Source organism: Salvelinus fontinalis, chromosome 2, assembly GCF_029448725.1.
Source record: "Salvelinus fontinalis isolate EN_2023a chromosome 2, ASM2944872v1, whole genome shotgun sequence".
NCBI lineage: Eukaryota > Metazoa > Chordata > Actinopteri > Salmoniformes > Salmonidae > Salvelinus > Salvelinus fontinalis.
In genome coordinates this window covers 51,984,872-52,001,959 of record NC_074666.1, presented here as the reverse complement: position 1 = coordinate 52,001,959, position 17,088 = coordinate 51,984,872, and the positions used below count along the sequence as shown (strand labels likewise).

Below are 17,088 nucleotides of genomic sequence, written 5' to 3'. Positions count from 1 at the left end.
CATGGAGTCGTCTAATGAGCCTTCAAATGAAACACCAACGTGGAACAGAGAGGAGCTGGAAGAGAGGAGCCAACCTGAGAGGGACGCAGGTGGAATAGACCTTAAGTACAGTTACCTTAAGTCACTCTCTACTATGTGCTTAGCTGCGGATAGTTCACCACTCACTGCAGGCTACAACTTCATGGGCGGGTTACTTGTTGGACAATGACATGCAGATATGATCGAGGTTGTCCACAGTGTCAGCTTATGATCTAAATTTAGGGCTGTTTCTTCACTTACTGTGAAAGTCCGAAAACCATGAAAAATGTGCTGCGACAGCTTTACGGTGACGGACGGCTGCTTTGTCTTTCAATGAGTGGGTTTAATTGACTATGCCTTTGCTAATGTAGTAATTTGCATCCCTTGAAAAGCTGTGATCTCCTTGGGATAAGCGTACCCTTCTGATGGCCTGTGTAATCTCCACCTGTGGAGGATAAGCATCACAGGCAGACAGGGGACTGGCGCGGGCCGCTCTTCACGACCTACACCCTACACGGTCATTCATGCTCCTCCACCGCAAAGCCTGCCCCTCAGTACATTCCATCACGCGCACGCACACACACGGACCCCTTTTCCTAGCCAATTACACTTGTCTCCCTTTCTTTCCCTCTTTCTTCATTCCCCCCCCCCCCCCCCCCCCCCCCGACCACTCTCCCCCCTCTCTGCCACCACACTCTGTTTCAGCCACTTGATTAATTAAGCAGATCTGCTGACGGTGCCTGCCAGCTCAGCTCACCATGTCCTTATAATTCCACTATTAACGGCAGCCATGAAAAACAAATAGACTCCCAGCGAAGGGAGCTCTGGGCACAATGCCCCCAACTCCAGCATTCCCCCCTCTCCCTTCCCTTATCCTCTTCACTCCGTCCCATATGGATGCCTCTTTTCCACTCCCCTGGGGCACTACAGTGCATCCCTCCTGCAGTAGAAAAGGTTTACAATGTTAAAGGGAGTACTACCACAGTATGTTTCTGCAAGTCTGGACAAGCATCTGCTTCAATGGCTAAAACACATGTGGTCCTTGAGGTTAATGTATCCGTTCACTCTAATAACAGCACATGTGTACCAGCCGTTCTCTAGTATGATCTACCTCTACCACATTGGGTATTTATTTACATTTTTTATTGAACCTTTATTTATGGAATAGATGAATACTACACTCTACCCACTGGGAACACACTGGTTGAGTCACTGTTGTTTCCATGTCTCTTCAACAAAATTACGTTGAAACAACGTGGAATAAACGTTGAATTGACATCTGTGCCCAGTGGGTAGGGCACACACAGAGCACATCTCAAAGTCATTATACCCTTATCTCAGCACCTCCGTAGGCACTGCGGCAGAGATGTGCGTTATTCAACGGCCATTACTTATTCTCCTTTGCGAAGAACAAGAGGTCTCTTCTTCCTTTGCCTGAGTTGAGCTCTCCAAACTTTCCATCGTTAGTCGGGAATACTACTTTCCAACGTTTCGTTAAATACTCATTAGGCAAAGATTCAAGAAGATCTTTTTTTCTGACTGTGATTATAGCTGTAGAGTTAAGCCCTCCTGTACAGCAAAGCCATCCTGACAGACCGGGGTAAAGGATAAAGCAAGAAGGTGTTGGAGAGAGAGAGAGAGAGAGAAACAACACTATGCTGAACTGCTACTGTCAGACGCCTAAGTAGATCACTGCAAATACTATCACTTCCTGAAGGGGGTGTCATGAGCCAAACTGAACTCGCATCTTTGGAATGGAATTTGTCTGCCTGCTATGGAACAGAACACTCTCTCTACACAGCAGCATCTGCAGAACGGGGCTTAACATTGAGTATTGCTGCCCGGTGTATCTACCAAGCATGGCATCTACAGGGGGAGGTTGTGTAGAAACACCTGAGCTTCCTGGCATCTCAACTTACATTTCCCTCAAGGGAGAACAACTCATCTCAGGAACATCCATCCATAGCACATAAGCCATAAACCTCCTCTTAATAAAACATTCCCACTCCTTGTTTTAGGTCTTATGCAGCACAACAGTTAACCTTGAACAATGTCTGATCAATCACATGTTTTATTAGTCCCAACCCTCTCCTTCACCTCCCTGTTAAACCCCTTACACCTTCCTCAAAACAGACCCACCGCCAGCCATTCTCACAGCCCATCTGGATGCTAAAAGGAAAGTAACTGTATAATGACAACAATGATTCCACTAAAACCCAGTCATTACTATGGTTAATGACTGTTGAGGCTTAATGGACCTGTGTTTTTGCCCCGATTGTGAAAGCCTTCAAAATGGTGCCATGCTGCCTACTGCTAATGGCCTGATTTATCGGCTTTGTCCAATTGGATGGACTGGCCATATAGGCCTGGGCTGTGCATTTTGGTGCTCACGTCGCATATTGTGTTTCTAATCACACCGGCTGAAATGTATGGTGTATAGATATCCTCTATAAAGCAACCTCAGTGATAGGGGTTGCTCTGTCATCTTCTGTTCCAGGCCAAATCCAGGCTGCCATATTGGCTGTGCGATTAGGCTTTATTAGGCCTGATGACCAGGTGCTCTCAACCACGGCTCACAGCTCAGAGGCCCATAATGATGCCTGGCCTGGCAAACAGGGCAGAGGATTGCAGGATTATTGGATTGCAGCGCAGCCTGAGTCAGGTTTATCTGGTCTGATCCGGTCTTATCCTGATGGGATGGGCTGAGAGAGGGAGAGAGAGAGAGAGAGAGACCGAGAGGGAGGTGGGGATTTCAAGCTGGACTTACGAAAAGCGGTGTAGAACTCGTGCAGAGTGAGGTGTCCGTCGTTGTTGTAATCATCGTAGCGGAGCAGGTCCTGCATGGTGCACTCCAGCAGACTGTCTTCTAGGTGCTCCTTCATAGAGATCTGGACAGGAGGATGGAAACCATAGGCTGTATTACATTCTATGATTCACATTCTAGTTCTATGGATATAAGCAATAGGACTAAGTCAGATAAAGTACATTATAACAGCTGTCTTCCTTCATTCACTTAACTGTCTTACATCTTCTCTTAACCCTTATTTTAGCCTTGTTCTATCTTATATTTAATTCCCTTTGGAAAAAGTACAGGTGTAAACTATGCTTCTGGTGAGACTGGTCCCATTCTGTACATCTATAGAGGGAAGGAGAACCAAAGTGTAGAGCTAGTCAAATACTGCTTAATTAACATACATATATATATATATATATATAACTGATCATGACATTTAGTGACATCTTATTTCTATTTCTTTGATTTCTCTGATCTTGGATGGATATTTCTCCCTTACATTTTTAAAAAATGTCTCTTTAAAGATTTCTTGGCTACGTGTCAACATGAATAATTGCCAACCATGATTTGATCAGATCTTTAATCAAATCTTCTAAACTGCTGAGATGTGAGAAATAGTTCATAATGTATTTCACATCGGTCCTGTCTCCTCAAAGTAGAAAAGTGCAAATTGCCCGTCCCAAATGACACCCTATTCCATATATAGATTTAAAAGTAGTGTACAAATTATATAGCGAATAGGGTGCCATTTGGATGTAGGCAAAGTATTTAATTTTAGTTTCACGAGACAAAGAGTGATGTCAGTTAGCAACCTGTTCTGTAAGCTAATAAAACACGACAGCTATTTGTCACAACACTGCAACTAAATAATTGGAAGTATCTACCTTCTAAAAAAAGATCACGAACCTAAACAGTGCTTTAATGCAGAAACCAACACATTCACAAGTTCTCGCATGTCACCCCACTCCTCCGCACACTCCCCTGGCTTCCATTTGAAGCTTGCATCCACAACAACACTGTGGTGCTTGCCTACGGAGCAACATGAGGAACTGTGCCTCTCTACCTTCAGGCTATTCTCCAGCCCTGCCAGTGGAGGCTCCTAAGAGGAAGAAGGGGAGGACCATCCTCCTCAGTGAATTTCATAAAATGTTTAATTGTAAAACATTTTAAAAATTTTCATAAATATAATCACGTCACCAAATAAATGATTAAAACACACTATTTTGCTAAGAAGGTCTACAGTAGCCTCAACAGCACTCTATAGGGAAGCACAACGGTGTAGCCGGAGGACAGCTAGCTTCCGCCCTCCTCTGGGTACATTGACTTCAATACAAAACCGAGGAGTCTCATGGTTCTCACCCCCTTCCATAGACTTACACAGTATTTATGACAACTTCTGGAGGATGTCCTCCAGGCTATCAGAGCTCTTTCAGCATGAACTGACATGTTGTCCACCCAATCAAAGGATCAGAGAATGATATAGTAGTGAAAGCATAAGCTACAGCTAGCTAGAACTGCAGTGTATAAAATATGGTGATTAGTTAACTCAAAGAGAGAGAATGAAAATAGTTGAACAGTGTTGAACAAATTAATTTCTTCCTAAATGAAGGAGAAACAAGAGAGAAATAGAGAGATTGTCACATTTTTCACTTTCAGTTTCACTTAGCTAGCAAATTCAACTAGCTAGTTTAGCCTACTGAAACACCCTGCTCAAACAGATGTTAGCTAGCTGGCTATGACTATCCAACACAACACTGGAACTCATCCAAGTCAAGGTAATCTTTAGGTATGACTAATTTTTTGTCCCCGGGGCCCGCTGTTGTAACTGCTTACTGACTGTACACTGTAACTTTACGGCTTGATTGTAGCGGGCTTACTAATACGTTAGTTATATTAGCTATGTTATCTATGGTGACCATGATGTAGGCTGTGTGTAGCGGTTTGGCTTGGAAAGCTTTTTTTTCCGCCTGGTCACATACAGCTGATGTGTTGCTCGTTGAAGTTCACAAGCGAAGGGAAGAGCTGAGAGGAGAGCGCATAGATGCAACAAGGAATACAAAGTGGCTGCTTCATTCCGCCGATTCTGTTGAAAAAGGTTTCTTAAATGGAAGCAAATGGAACAAAACAGGGATAAACATACCTGAATTTGTCCAATAGAAACTCTTGTTGGACTAATGATTACACCCTATATCAGCTAGATGTAGGCAAGAGTGTGCAAGGCGGTGTTAAATGTCACTCAGTCCATGTGTCACTGTCTGTGACCTCAAATTTGCCTCTCGACCTGTGCGCACCTACGTTGTAAACTGTCATTCATAGGCTAGGTTGTAGCAACCTCATGATGGGTATAGGGAACATTAGAGTATCATGTAGTAGCCTAACCCTATCGCTGTTACATTGAACTGGGTGAATGGAATATGAAAGAGGGTCATCCAAAACGCTGCAATTGAAAGAAGGCCATGGCTCATGAAAACATTTTTTTTGTCCCCCCTCATCTTAAACGGCACTGACCGCCACTGAACCCTACACCCCAACCCGAGCCCCTTCTGGCATAGGACTAGTAGAAGTAGATCACACATGGATGGAGATGCATCCAATTAACACCAGTTAGTGTGGCTCTGATGCCCATCTTAATCCAATTCTCACCCCAGAGAAGTACCCACCTGCTCCAGCTCGTCGCTGCACAGACGGCCATCCCCGTCCATGTCCAGGTACTTAAACATGGTGTCCACCAGGGCTCTCTTCTGGTCCATGTCTCTCTTAATGTTCCTGTCCTCGCCATTCAGGCCTTTAGGCTGCATATCCAGCAGCATGCTCTTCAGCTTGTTGTAATCTGCCATGGTGCACGTGTCTCCTAGAACAACACAATACAGACTTTAAATTAACCTCAATTAGGTTCGAATGACCTTACCGCTGCAGGACTAAATGATTTTGGAGGATGGTTAAGTGTGTAAGAGTGAGTATATTAAATGTGTGTGTTTGTGTTTGCGTGTGTGCGTGCGTGCGTGCATGCAAGGGTTCTTGCTCGCTTGAGTGTGTGTGGCGGTGTGCGTATGTGTGTGCTTGCATAATGTGTTTTCGCGCAGGGGGTCCAATTAATTATGTATAATCCTCCAATCCACATGAAAACAAAAGGTAAACATCCTCATTGAGATGCTTTAGACAGTTTTGTCCTCTTTCACTTGCTGAGGGATTACCACCCCACGTTTCAAACACAGCATCACATCCTGCCTGACTGCTCAGCACTCTGTCTCCCAGCCCGCTGATGAATATGTGCAGAGGAATGGAGGAGCCATGATTAATCAAGTGCAGCTGAGAGTGTGTTTATTCCTTACTTGAAATAAAATTGTGCAAACACAGGCCACCCGCTGTGGGCATCTTTAGAACTTGATGTGAATGGAGAGCATTGCTCCACTCCCCCCTTCCTCCCCCTTCCTTCCACCAGCTGCCTGTGAGAGTTGACAGGAGGTGGGAGGGGTGCCTGTGTATCTCCGCCAAGTGATGAGCGCACCAAATATTAAAAGCTCATTGATATGAATAAGTCATTAGAAAATGTCTCCCGATCGCTGCGAAGAGCCATACCCCCTCCTGCGAGGACCGGGGCCTGATTGCAATGCCTAATTCAGAATAGACATCAACATCAATTACAGCTAATAAATACCACAGAAAGACAACGGTGTACAAGATGCAGGCATCCAAAGCGTCCAACCTGCATCCCCCCTGGTTCCCCCACCCCACTGTAGCACTGATGCCTCAATGTCCTATCCGTTCACCCTCATGTCACTCCTAAACTCAACAAGACTTCTGTAAAGCCTCTAAAAGGGAGAAATGTCTCCTACATTACGTTACGTTTCGTTGCTTTTTGGTGAAGCATGCGGGCTGCCTGATGACTAAATTGGGTTCCTTTCTCTTCAGTGACAGGAGGGTTAACTGACATGCTACGTGAATTGTTAGCACCTCTCGTTGGAACACACGACCGACCCAAACAAACCACACTTCAAAACACTTTTACCACCTCTATTTTGCCTAGCCACTGCATTGTCTGTATGCCTCGAAACTTGTGTCGTTGCAAAGACCTGCCGCTGGCACTACTCTGGTGCTATCCATTAGCATGACAAGGGGTCATTTCAATGCACCAGCCCTTTCTCTCTGACTACATTCAGTGGCTGATCAATCATTGATCAACCTGCCACGAAGAAGGGGAGGGATTCAATTTTCGACTTTTCAAATCGGGTAATGAAGTACATCTATCAAGGCGACTTTGTGAGGAGAAAGGTCGACGGTGATATAGGTTAAGTTGTTATGACACGCTATTAATCCAAGATCCTCGCTTTTTTCGGGGTAAAGATCTTATGACCTTTCACAGACACACCCCACCATCCGCATCAGTCCGAGGCGTGTGAGCAGCAATAACGTCAAGGTCTCGGCTCAATCCCTGTCCAATGTTATTCCGTCTGGGGGGAATGGAGTGTGCCACTTGTTGAGATGAATGACCTTATTTTCCCTCAATGATGTCCTACTACTAGTAAGTCTTTCTTATTCTGCTGAAGACAGCAGCTGAGGGGCTGAAATTCACAGTACTCCCTGTTTGAGATGTTAGCTGCTTAAAGATGCACTCCAGAGCTTTTGTAGTTTTGAAAGTGGTTCTCACTTTCAAAAGGGAGTAATGAATGATCTACGGGACTTTAATGAGAAGCTGCCAACCTTTTGATACAGGATGCAGTGATGCGTATTAAAACTGTCACCTGTAATCAAGCGAAGAGCGCGATTGTAGACGGCATCCGAAGGTTTAAAAGTAGGGGCTGCTGCATTCAGATATATGGTGTCACCATAGTCAAGACCTGGCAGGAAAGTTGACTGTACAATCTGCTTTGATCTATTTCTAGAAAAGAAGCCTACTTAATCTCTAGCTTATCCGTATGTTTTTTAAACATCAAATTATTGTTAAACCAAAAGCCCAGAAAAATATAGGCGGGAACCTACCTGATTAAAGAACCATCCAATGCATAAATGTGTAAGCCATCTGAAATACTGTACTTCTATGAGAATGACAAAATAGCATACATTTAGTATTTCTGGCATTCAATGTTTTCTCCGACCTTTATTTAACTAGGTAAGTCAGAAAAAAACACAATAAATGTACAAAGACATAATCCAAACTAAAGAATGGACTAACTATAAAAATAAAAAACTACTAAAAATAATCGAATTTAATTGAAAGAGGAGGTGTCTGAAGACCTCTCATGAGCGTTTCTTAGCATCAGATCCAAGAGAGTAAAAGCTTGTTTTAATACATCAACTGTTGAAACCTTACTACAATCCCTCAAGGGTGTGAGCAGTGCTCCTGTTTGATTTATGACGGCTTGACCTCCATGGGCTGAGATGATTGGGTTATTTAAGCCATGCCATCTGTGTCCTGCTAATGGAAAAAGATTGACTTGCCTCTTAGGTAATTATGGAGATGATAGATCCTTTCCGCATACGTGAGGGACATCAGGTCGAAAGCAACTGTGAATCAAAGCATGGACCAGGGGTCCTTTGAGGGTTATCTGTTGCATGGACATTACCCTCATTGAGACATGAGCCCATTAAATACTTGCCTGTTTAATTTAGACCTAAGTCTTCACAGTGACAGCCTATAACTATGGCCCAAAGCTAACTAAAGTAGCCTGCGATGCAGCAAATAACGGGAGCCACACAATGTATGAGAGAGAACTCTACTTCTGTTCTCAATCTGGCTGGGTAAATAAAGTGTACGCAGACAAAAGACAATCAACAACAGAGGCCATTTCAAAATCTCATCTCTCTTTTCAGCCCAACTCAGCAAATCCTGAATCTATGCTGTTACAAAGCTGCAAGAATTTGACTGTAGTGAAACTGGACTGATTGTCGTAAGAGCTTTGCCAAGGGAACATTATAACATTTGTTTTGTGAAAATTGTACTGAGGGACAAAAACGACAATGGGTGTTTATCAGAAGAGCAAGCCAAAAGGAAAGGCGAGCTACATAAGAGAAGCAATCAATGTTCCAAACACGTTTTGAGATCCCAATGTTCATATTATTTAAATGGTGGTGCCATGGTGTCATGCCTTAAGTATTGCTATTTGCAGAAACTTTAACTTTAACAGAAAGTTCAAACACGGTTACATTTAATTTCAATTTTGGTAATTTTCTATGAATTTGTTCTGGTTTGACATTGAAAATGTTCTCAAATAGTTCAGAGAACGTTAAGAAACAAAAAAAAAATGGTGGGAATTTCAGTACTTCTGTCACGCCCTGACCTTAGAGATCCTTTTTATGCCTCTATTTGGTTTGGTCAGGGTGTGATTTGGGGTGGGTATTCTATGTTCTTTCGTTCTATTATTTGTATTTCTATGTTTTGGCCTGGTAGGGTTCTCAATCAGGGACAGCTGTCTATCGTTGTCTCTGAGAACCATACTTAGGTAGCCCTTTTTCCCACCGGTCTTTGTGGGAAGTTAACTTTGTTTGTGGCACATAGCCTTAAGCTTCACGGTTGTTTTGTATTGTTTATTGTTTTTGTCTGCGTCATCCTAATAAAGGAATATGTACGCTAACCACACTGCACCTTGGTCCTCTTCATTCGACGGCCGTGACAACTTCAGCATAACTTTTCCTACAGGTTTTCTCATGATTCTATTAAAGTAATGTTCTCAAATTGTCAAATTCAGAGAATGTTCTAAGAATGCTATTTAAAAACATATACATTCGGTTATAAGCATCTACAAAACGCTCTCTAAATGTTCACTTCTGTTCTCAGAACTTTAAAAAATGTAATCTGTTTTACCGGTCAGGAAACGTATGGCTTCGTAACCACAACCAATGTGAAACCAAAAACCTAGGTAGCCATAACTTCCAAGGAAGCAAATGTGCTAGCTGGGTTATATCATATTATAATATTTTCAGATCAATGTCATTGATTCGGAGAACAGTAGTTTGACAGCCATTGAGAAGTAATCTCAATAGCTCTCCCAACATTTTAGTCACGTCTTACATTTCCAAATGATGCCATTAGATTAGCTGAGTAAAGACATCCAGTCTTCCCCCATATGTTCTGCCGTCATGATGTGTGTGTGCTTGGCAAACCTTATCTGACTCACTGCACCTTGGGACAGGCTAAATGAGAACTCATTGCAACATGAGAGTTATTGGCAGAGCAGTGAAGGAGAAATACTATAGGGGACTGATTGCTGTGGAAACCTACAGTGCTGAAACCGTGCAACGGTACTATATGTGACTCGTTTCAGGAAACTAGGTGTATGTCGCGCATCTACTACTACATCACTAATCAAAATGCCTTCTGGAACATGTGAACTTTCATATGTCTTAATAACAAACTTGTATGCCATCTGTAAATACAAATAAAATGGTTAAATAGCGAGCCCGGTTGGTTTAGCCACGGAAAAAGACAGGAACCGTCCCGATTGCCATGATTGGCTGAGATAATGGAAGGACTGGACATGCCGAGAGATGAGTTTGGATTGGTCTGCCATGAAGCACACTTCTGTCTATAACATGAGCAGCTGGGTATGTGTAGGCACTCCTTTCTAACACAGTTTTTTTTAAAGATATCTTGAAGAACTGCAAAAGTATTGCTTATGCTCTCCACTTTCTGGAAGACTCAGTTTTGAAATCAGTGGAATGCCCGGTGGAAGCAGAGTACGATAACTAAGGAGATAGAGAAAATTCAAGCGTTTGATTGCAAAAGTGGAGGGAGTCCAAAAGAGAACACAGAAAGTCTGTTGTATAAAACACCTGTCTCTGGATTACATCTTCAAACTAAGGGCAACCATAGCATCCGTGACAGAGAGGGAGAAGCATTTATCCATGTATACGGGTAATAGAGTCTAGCTAGCTACATTTTCAGATATTATACATTTATAATTGTCAAAAGTCATTTTCATTGCAAGTTAAAGCGTACCTAAGATGGCTAGCTAACGTTAGCCTAGTTTGTTTGCTTTAGCAACCTGTAGATTCATGCAGGGTAGTAATATTATGAGTTGGGATTATGGAGCTACACTATGAAAGAAAAAAACCTTCTGTATCCTGTGCATGTGACAAATAAACTTAGATTTGATTTGATATACTGTGTGTTTACCAGAGATGGTAATGTGAGGAACAACATGACCTGCACCAAAGTCAAATTACGATATAACGTTAGGTCAACGAGACAGAGTCCACGTTCTAAAATTCTCTGGTCGAATGCCCTATTCTATTTTGTCACACTCACAACCGTAAGCTATTTTCTGTAATTAGCTTGCCATTAATTTGTAAATAATGATCTTGTTGTGAGTTTAATTATTAATATATTTTTAAAACTAGATATAAAATTAAGACATTGTCAGCTATATGATATCGTCATTATTTGAACTGGCTAGCCAGCTAACTTCATGTTAGCTAGCAAGTTGGAAACAAACCAAAACATTGTTTAGAAAGTTGCTTTTAGTTGCCTGGTTTGCTAGATTGACATGTACTTAGTTTTTAAATGGATGGGTTCTTTGGTCTTAAAATACACTAGTTGTGCTATTTTGGACCACTGATGTCATGCAGCCTGTTGCTTTGTGTTTATATTTTTCATAACGACAACGACAAGTTTGATGTAGGATGACAATATAATGTTCATGATGTCCCTGCGACAATTGTGTACAGACATGTCGATAGAAGTAGTATAAACCAGCTTTTAGTCTTGAAATCTTCTGTTGTTTGGTACACTACTGTACTCACTGTTCAGCACATGACCTCACATGTGAATCCTTAAAGAGATGGGTGGGGCTAAGACTTAAGATGGTGTGAACAATGCTGAATAGGTGTAGACAAAGAGCTCTCCAGAAGGTGTACAAAAATATTCAAGGGACATTTTCTCAAAAGTGGGGTAACTTTGAAAGCAGAATTACTTTTCCATTGTTCCTCAACTATAATGTATGATATACCATTTTCTAGCTGAGTCTTTACTTTTGTGCAATGTAAAAAACACAATTTCAAATTTTGCTACATAGGACCGAATCGAGCCAGTCGGTCACATATGCTAGCTGCACCTCCCTCTCCATCTCTAAAATCCCAAATATAATATTTTTTTGTGGAGTCTGGATCAAATAGTTATCCAAGTAATAGCCCAGTTCAACTTCAAAGTACAAAACATGTCCACCGGACGTGCTACCTGTCCCAGACCTGCTGTTTTCAACTCTTAATGATCGGCTATGAAAAGCCAACTGACATTTATTCCTGATTATTATTTGACCATGCTGGTCATTTATGAACATTTTGAACATCTTGGCCATGTTCTGTTATAATCTCCACCCGGCACAGCCAGAAGAGGATTGGCCACCCCTCATAGCCTGGTTCTTCTCTAGGTTTCTTCCTAGCTTTTGGCCTTTCTAGGGAGTTTTTCCCAGCCACCGTGCTTCTACACCTGCATTGCTTGCTGTTTGGGGTTTTAGGCTGGGTTTCTGTACAGCACTTAGAGATATTAGCTGATGTACGAAGGGCTATATAAAATACATTTGATTTGATTTGGCTTCAGTGATATAAGACAGGAATATGTCTCAATTTCCAAATGGCTGAACACCAACACTTGGCAATCCTTAACAAACATTTTTTTAAATAAAATGAAAAATAAAAAATACTTGGTAATCCCGAATTGGGCTGATCTAAAATGGAATGTGCAAACAAACACTTTACAGACAAAAGTTAATAGCATTCAAAGTAATCAAATGTACTCTGTTATGCAGGATGGCCCACATGAGAGGAAGGAGAAGAAAACGTCTTGTGAAAAATTAAGAATATGGGCATTAGATTGTGTCTGCAGTTACAGAGGTAAAAAAGCAATACAAAAACAATCGCTTCACTAGCATCATAAACTGCACCGATTCCAACCTAAACAAATCCTTCTACTGTAATGAGATTGAATTCTTGAAATTGTTGTAGAAATAAGACCAGGAAAGTAGCCATCCCGATATACACATTATATTACTATTTTCCCCAAAGGGCAGAAAAGTACAGTAATCACAAACTAGTAAAACACCTTTTTTCTACTTTATAGTCAAGTTCAATCATGGTACATCACGCCCCCCTTTGTGAGTGTTTATGACGCACTGCAGGTGTAATGTACAGTCCGGTAACTTTCACAGTCCTTACTCCTTCTATGACCCCTACACCACCTTACACTTTAACAATATGTTTCTCAATCACCCAGTTAAATCACCAACAAAATCAAACTCAGAAATAAACCACACCTAGCAGTCCTTAAATAGAGTTGCACTTTCCCCTGCCATCGCTCCGCTTATAGATTAGGAGTACAAGTGTAGGGCGTATATTCGATTTTTAGCATACATTTTTCCCACCATACCTTCAGTGTAAACTACATTAATCTCCTGGCTTGTCCTGTCTGTTAGCTGAGCTGGGGCTGCAGACTGCCGTCTCAGGGGGAAAGAGGGTTTAAAATGCCTGGCTAGCTGCTTAGGACCGCAGCCTCAGCGAGACCCATCCACACTGAGACCAAGCACAAACAGCCATCATTAGCCTGCTCCGTCACACGGATGACCTTCAGAGGCTTGAAAGGGAGATGGTCAAATGACTTGGGGAAAGGTACAGAAACTGTACTGTGTGCACTGTTGCAACTGTAGGCTGTATGTAAACAATCAATGAGTGTAAGTCATATGTTAGAAAATAATATGGAAACCTAGCAACAAGATGAAAGATACCGAATTAACTGCAGAGGTGCCCGACTTGTGCCCGATTGCTTAGACTTGCTCAGTGTATAGCAGGGAGAGCGAGAAAGTTAATAACCAGTTGAGCTGACAGCCATTCTACAATATTTTGCTATGGATTTAGTCATCAATCAAGCAAGAGGGCAATATTTTATTCATGTTGTAGTGTCTCCCCTCCCCTCTACACACCCCTAGAAAGATATCATGACATTTAAACAGTGACCGTCCCTCCTATAGACAAGCGGAGAAGGACTGTGTAAAGGGCATCTATTTTGTTGTTCTGAGCAGATGCAATATGTTTGCTTCCACACAAAACTACTTCTTTACTTATTTTAGGTTTAAGGAAGTGTGTAGATCGCATTCTTTATCGTAGAGCTATGAGAAGGATGTATTTAAATCAGCCTGCTCGAGACAAATTCAGTGATTGCTTCTGCCGTAAAGTAGTCGAGCTAGATAAATGTTTTTTATAAAGGACCACCCCGTTGACGTAACGTTGCGCCGACCACCAGAAGGCGGCAAATACACGTTTAGGACGTTGACATGGTCATAGGTAGGTCTGGATGGCTATCTTCTGACTTCTAAAACGGTGAGAAATCAATAAAACCTCTAATCTAAACATATACATATTTATTTAAGCAATTCTAGGGCCCGATTTCAGGAACTGTCAGCTTAAGAGGATTCATTAAATAAGAGACATTTACAGTACTTGGATGATACAGTTCAACTTTGGACAACAGAAAATATTTTTGGACTTTCAATAAATGAGTGATTAAAAATGACAGTATAGGCTAACAAAACTACTCTTCAGCTTTTGACCAGGAGGCAATAACAAGGACAATGGGTTCCTCTCTCTTTGCTACAGTATGTTACCTGACTCTGGAAAAGCATTATGTTCATTTACAATACAGTGGAATAGCAAAGCAGTAAGAAGACAAAATGAGGAAAAGAAAGTGAGAGGGCAAAGAAAACATATGGGGGACAGCCCTTTCATTCTCTCATGACTTCCATAGTCAGAAAGAGAAAGAGAGATGCTATGTCTCCCTTTCATCTCAGAGTTTTGTCTTTCAACTAAATTTTTATCTTTGACTGTTTGCCTCAAAGAGGAGTTTTCATCTTCTCTCTTCCTCGCTGCTGCACGGAGAGGACATTTTTCTCATGTAAATGTGGCAGCTTCAACAGCTAAGTAACTACCCCCATGCATATCCACCTGCCCGGAATATGCAACGATGACACTTAAATGCAAAATCATTAATATACTTCAGTCGTATGACATTGATTCAAGACAGGGCTCTTTTTTAAAGGTGTGAAAAGAAATCTGGGAAACTTTTTTTTTTTTTTTTTTACAGATGCTTAGATAACCTGCTTTAACACTTGAAAAGAGAATAACCAAATTTCCATATACTTTTGGAAAGGAGGGTATGGGGATTAGGTGGTAGGCAATTGTCATAGCATCCATTTGTTTTACTTTTGTGAATAACTTTGTATAGATAAATATGCTTTGTTTAAAACACATTTGAGCTTCATTCAATTCAATTATGTGAGGGCCAATATCAATGCTTGATTTGCAGTATAGTTCAAGTTGTTTATAACTCTTATGTTTCAGCTCTAGGTTTGTTTCTTTGATTCTTTTTCAAAAGAAGGCAAAGTAGTTTGCTGTTTGATTTCCATGTTTCAATCCCCATATCTACACAATCATGTTCACTTTCACCACATTAAGCAATTATTGGAAGCTCATTTCAATGTGTGCTTATGAAAAGCTGCAATTACTGTGTGTACCTGTTCCTCTATTGCAGATCCATGCAATCATTGTTGTTCCAATTTACAGATAAACAATTACAGTATGATAATGTTTGCTACAGAATAACTGCAATGTTTGGTAGCAACTTTAACAAAAGTACACCGCATAATTCGCATTATACTTTTGATGCTTCTTAATTAACCTACCATGTCAGTGTTTCACAAATACAATTTGTTCTCAGTTATCTATTTCAGTGAATGAAGGATACTGAAATACCCAATGATGGCATATCTATTTTTAACAACAAAGTCAATGGTGGAAAAGATTATGAAAAAGCATGCCAACTTTGTTTTATCAAACACATATCAACCTCGTTAAATTGTGTTCTAATATGTCTACTCTTCACTTTCTGAAATAGCCATACAGTACTTACCAAACTCAGACACAGGGCCAAGTGCTATGTGAGTTTGCAGTGACCACCAGAGCTTCCATTAGACTAAAACATCTGCCAGTGAACGCCAACTCTCACTAATGCCCTGGACTTTGCTATTGACCCATGAAACCATTACTCTCTGATGCAAACTTCAGGAGCAATATTTAGAATAAGCTGTTCCTATGACAGGTAATATAAGTGGACTGCACAAACACCTCTGAGGAGGAGGTGCAATCTGTCCTCAAGCACAGTAGGCTTACACAGGTTACTGCATTCACACTGCTGGCTGATATGAAAGAGCACCTTCTGTCATGCAAGAATGCTGATTTTAAATAGAATAAAAAATGCCAGAATTTAGAAATTTTTTGCATTCACATCCCTTCTGGCACTACATTAATGAGCAATATTTTCCTTGTCATAGATTGTCTCCATTTATTTGACGAGGAAAGATACCACCACCACCCCCAACTCCTATTGTTTGCCTGGAGGTGCGTTGCATTGGTAGCAGTGGATTGATGTCGAGTCATTAGTGGTTTACACTCGGAGCTCCTCAACCTCCTCCCTCTCTGTGCCAGCAGGTAGAAATAGTGTGAGGGAAAGTCATTAACCATGGAACAGAACTAATGAAGGGATAAATTAACAAAACAACAAAGAAATACAGCATGGTTTACCCTGCCTGGCTCCTACCTGGCTGCAGGTTCGTTATACTATCTGTGTTAGAAATGTCTGCAACGGGGAAGAAATCTTTGAGGAAATGCAAGAAACACATTTTTGCCGATGTCTCGTTGACTATTAATAATGAGCTGACCTGGTTGAACACAGTGAGTGATTCAGACCACACCACCTCATCTATATATAGAACTGTGTGAATGTTGAACAGACAAATGTATCATTGGCCTGGCCAGTTAAGCATGCACCACCTCAACCACAGTCCCTTCAGAGAATTGCCTCTAAAACTCTGACTTTTTAGTGGCTCTATGAAATTCTCTTTCACCCCCATGTTGTGAATCTATACCAGAATATGGATTCCCGCTGTTGGATGGATTTCCAACATTAGAATCTCATAACTGTGAGAGTCACTCTTTTAGCATGAGGTTGTCAGATAGAATGGCATGTTTCAAAGCAGGGGTCTAAAGCTATTAAAATACCCATTGGTTCCCTGTCCCCTCAAGATCACCAGTCGAGCCTCTATCCCCCAAGCCTGTCACTCACACCAACACATTTAAGAGGGGGTAATCTCAGAGGTCCATGGAATTGACTTCTAAATGGACGCAACACGATTCATTCTCTTATTTTTTCCCTTTCCCCCCACCTCTTTTCAGGGGCTTCGTCATTAGGCCCGGGCTTGACAACGCAGGCTAAATGAACAGGAGACTCAGACAGG

The 17,088-nt window shown here is 41.6% G+C and overlaps 1 protein-coding gene across 1 annotated transcript in view; it reads right to left on the bottom strand.

Annotated features, from left to right (window-relative positions):
• LOC129820879 (follistatin-related protein 4-like) overlaps window positions 1-17,088 on the bottom strand; it is a 217,591-nt gene that overhangs the window by 60,325 nt on the left and 140,178 nt on the right. Inside the window, exons 5-6 of the mRNA XM_055877954.1 lie at window positions 5,473-5,663; window positions 2,786-2,906 (exon numbers count right to left, since the gene is read on the bottom strand). Of these exons, the coding sequence (XP_055733929.1) occupies window positions 2,786-2,906; window positions 5,473-5,663 (312 nt within the window). The remainder of the gene's footprint in view (window positions 1-2,785; window positions 2,907-5,472; window positions 5,664-17,088) is intronic.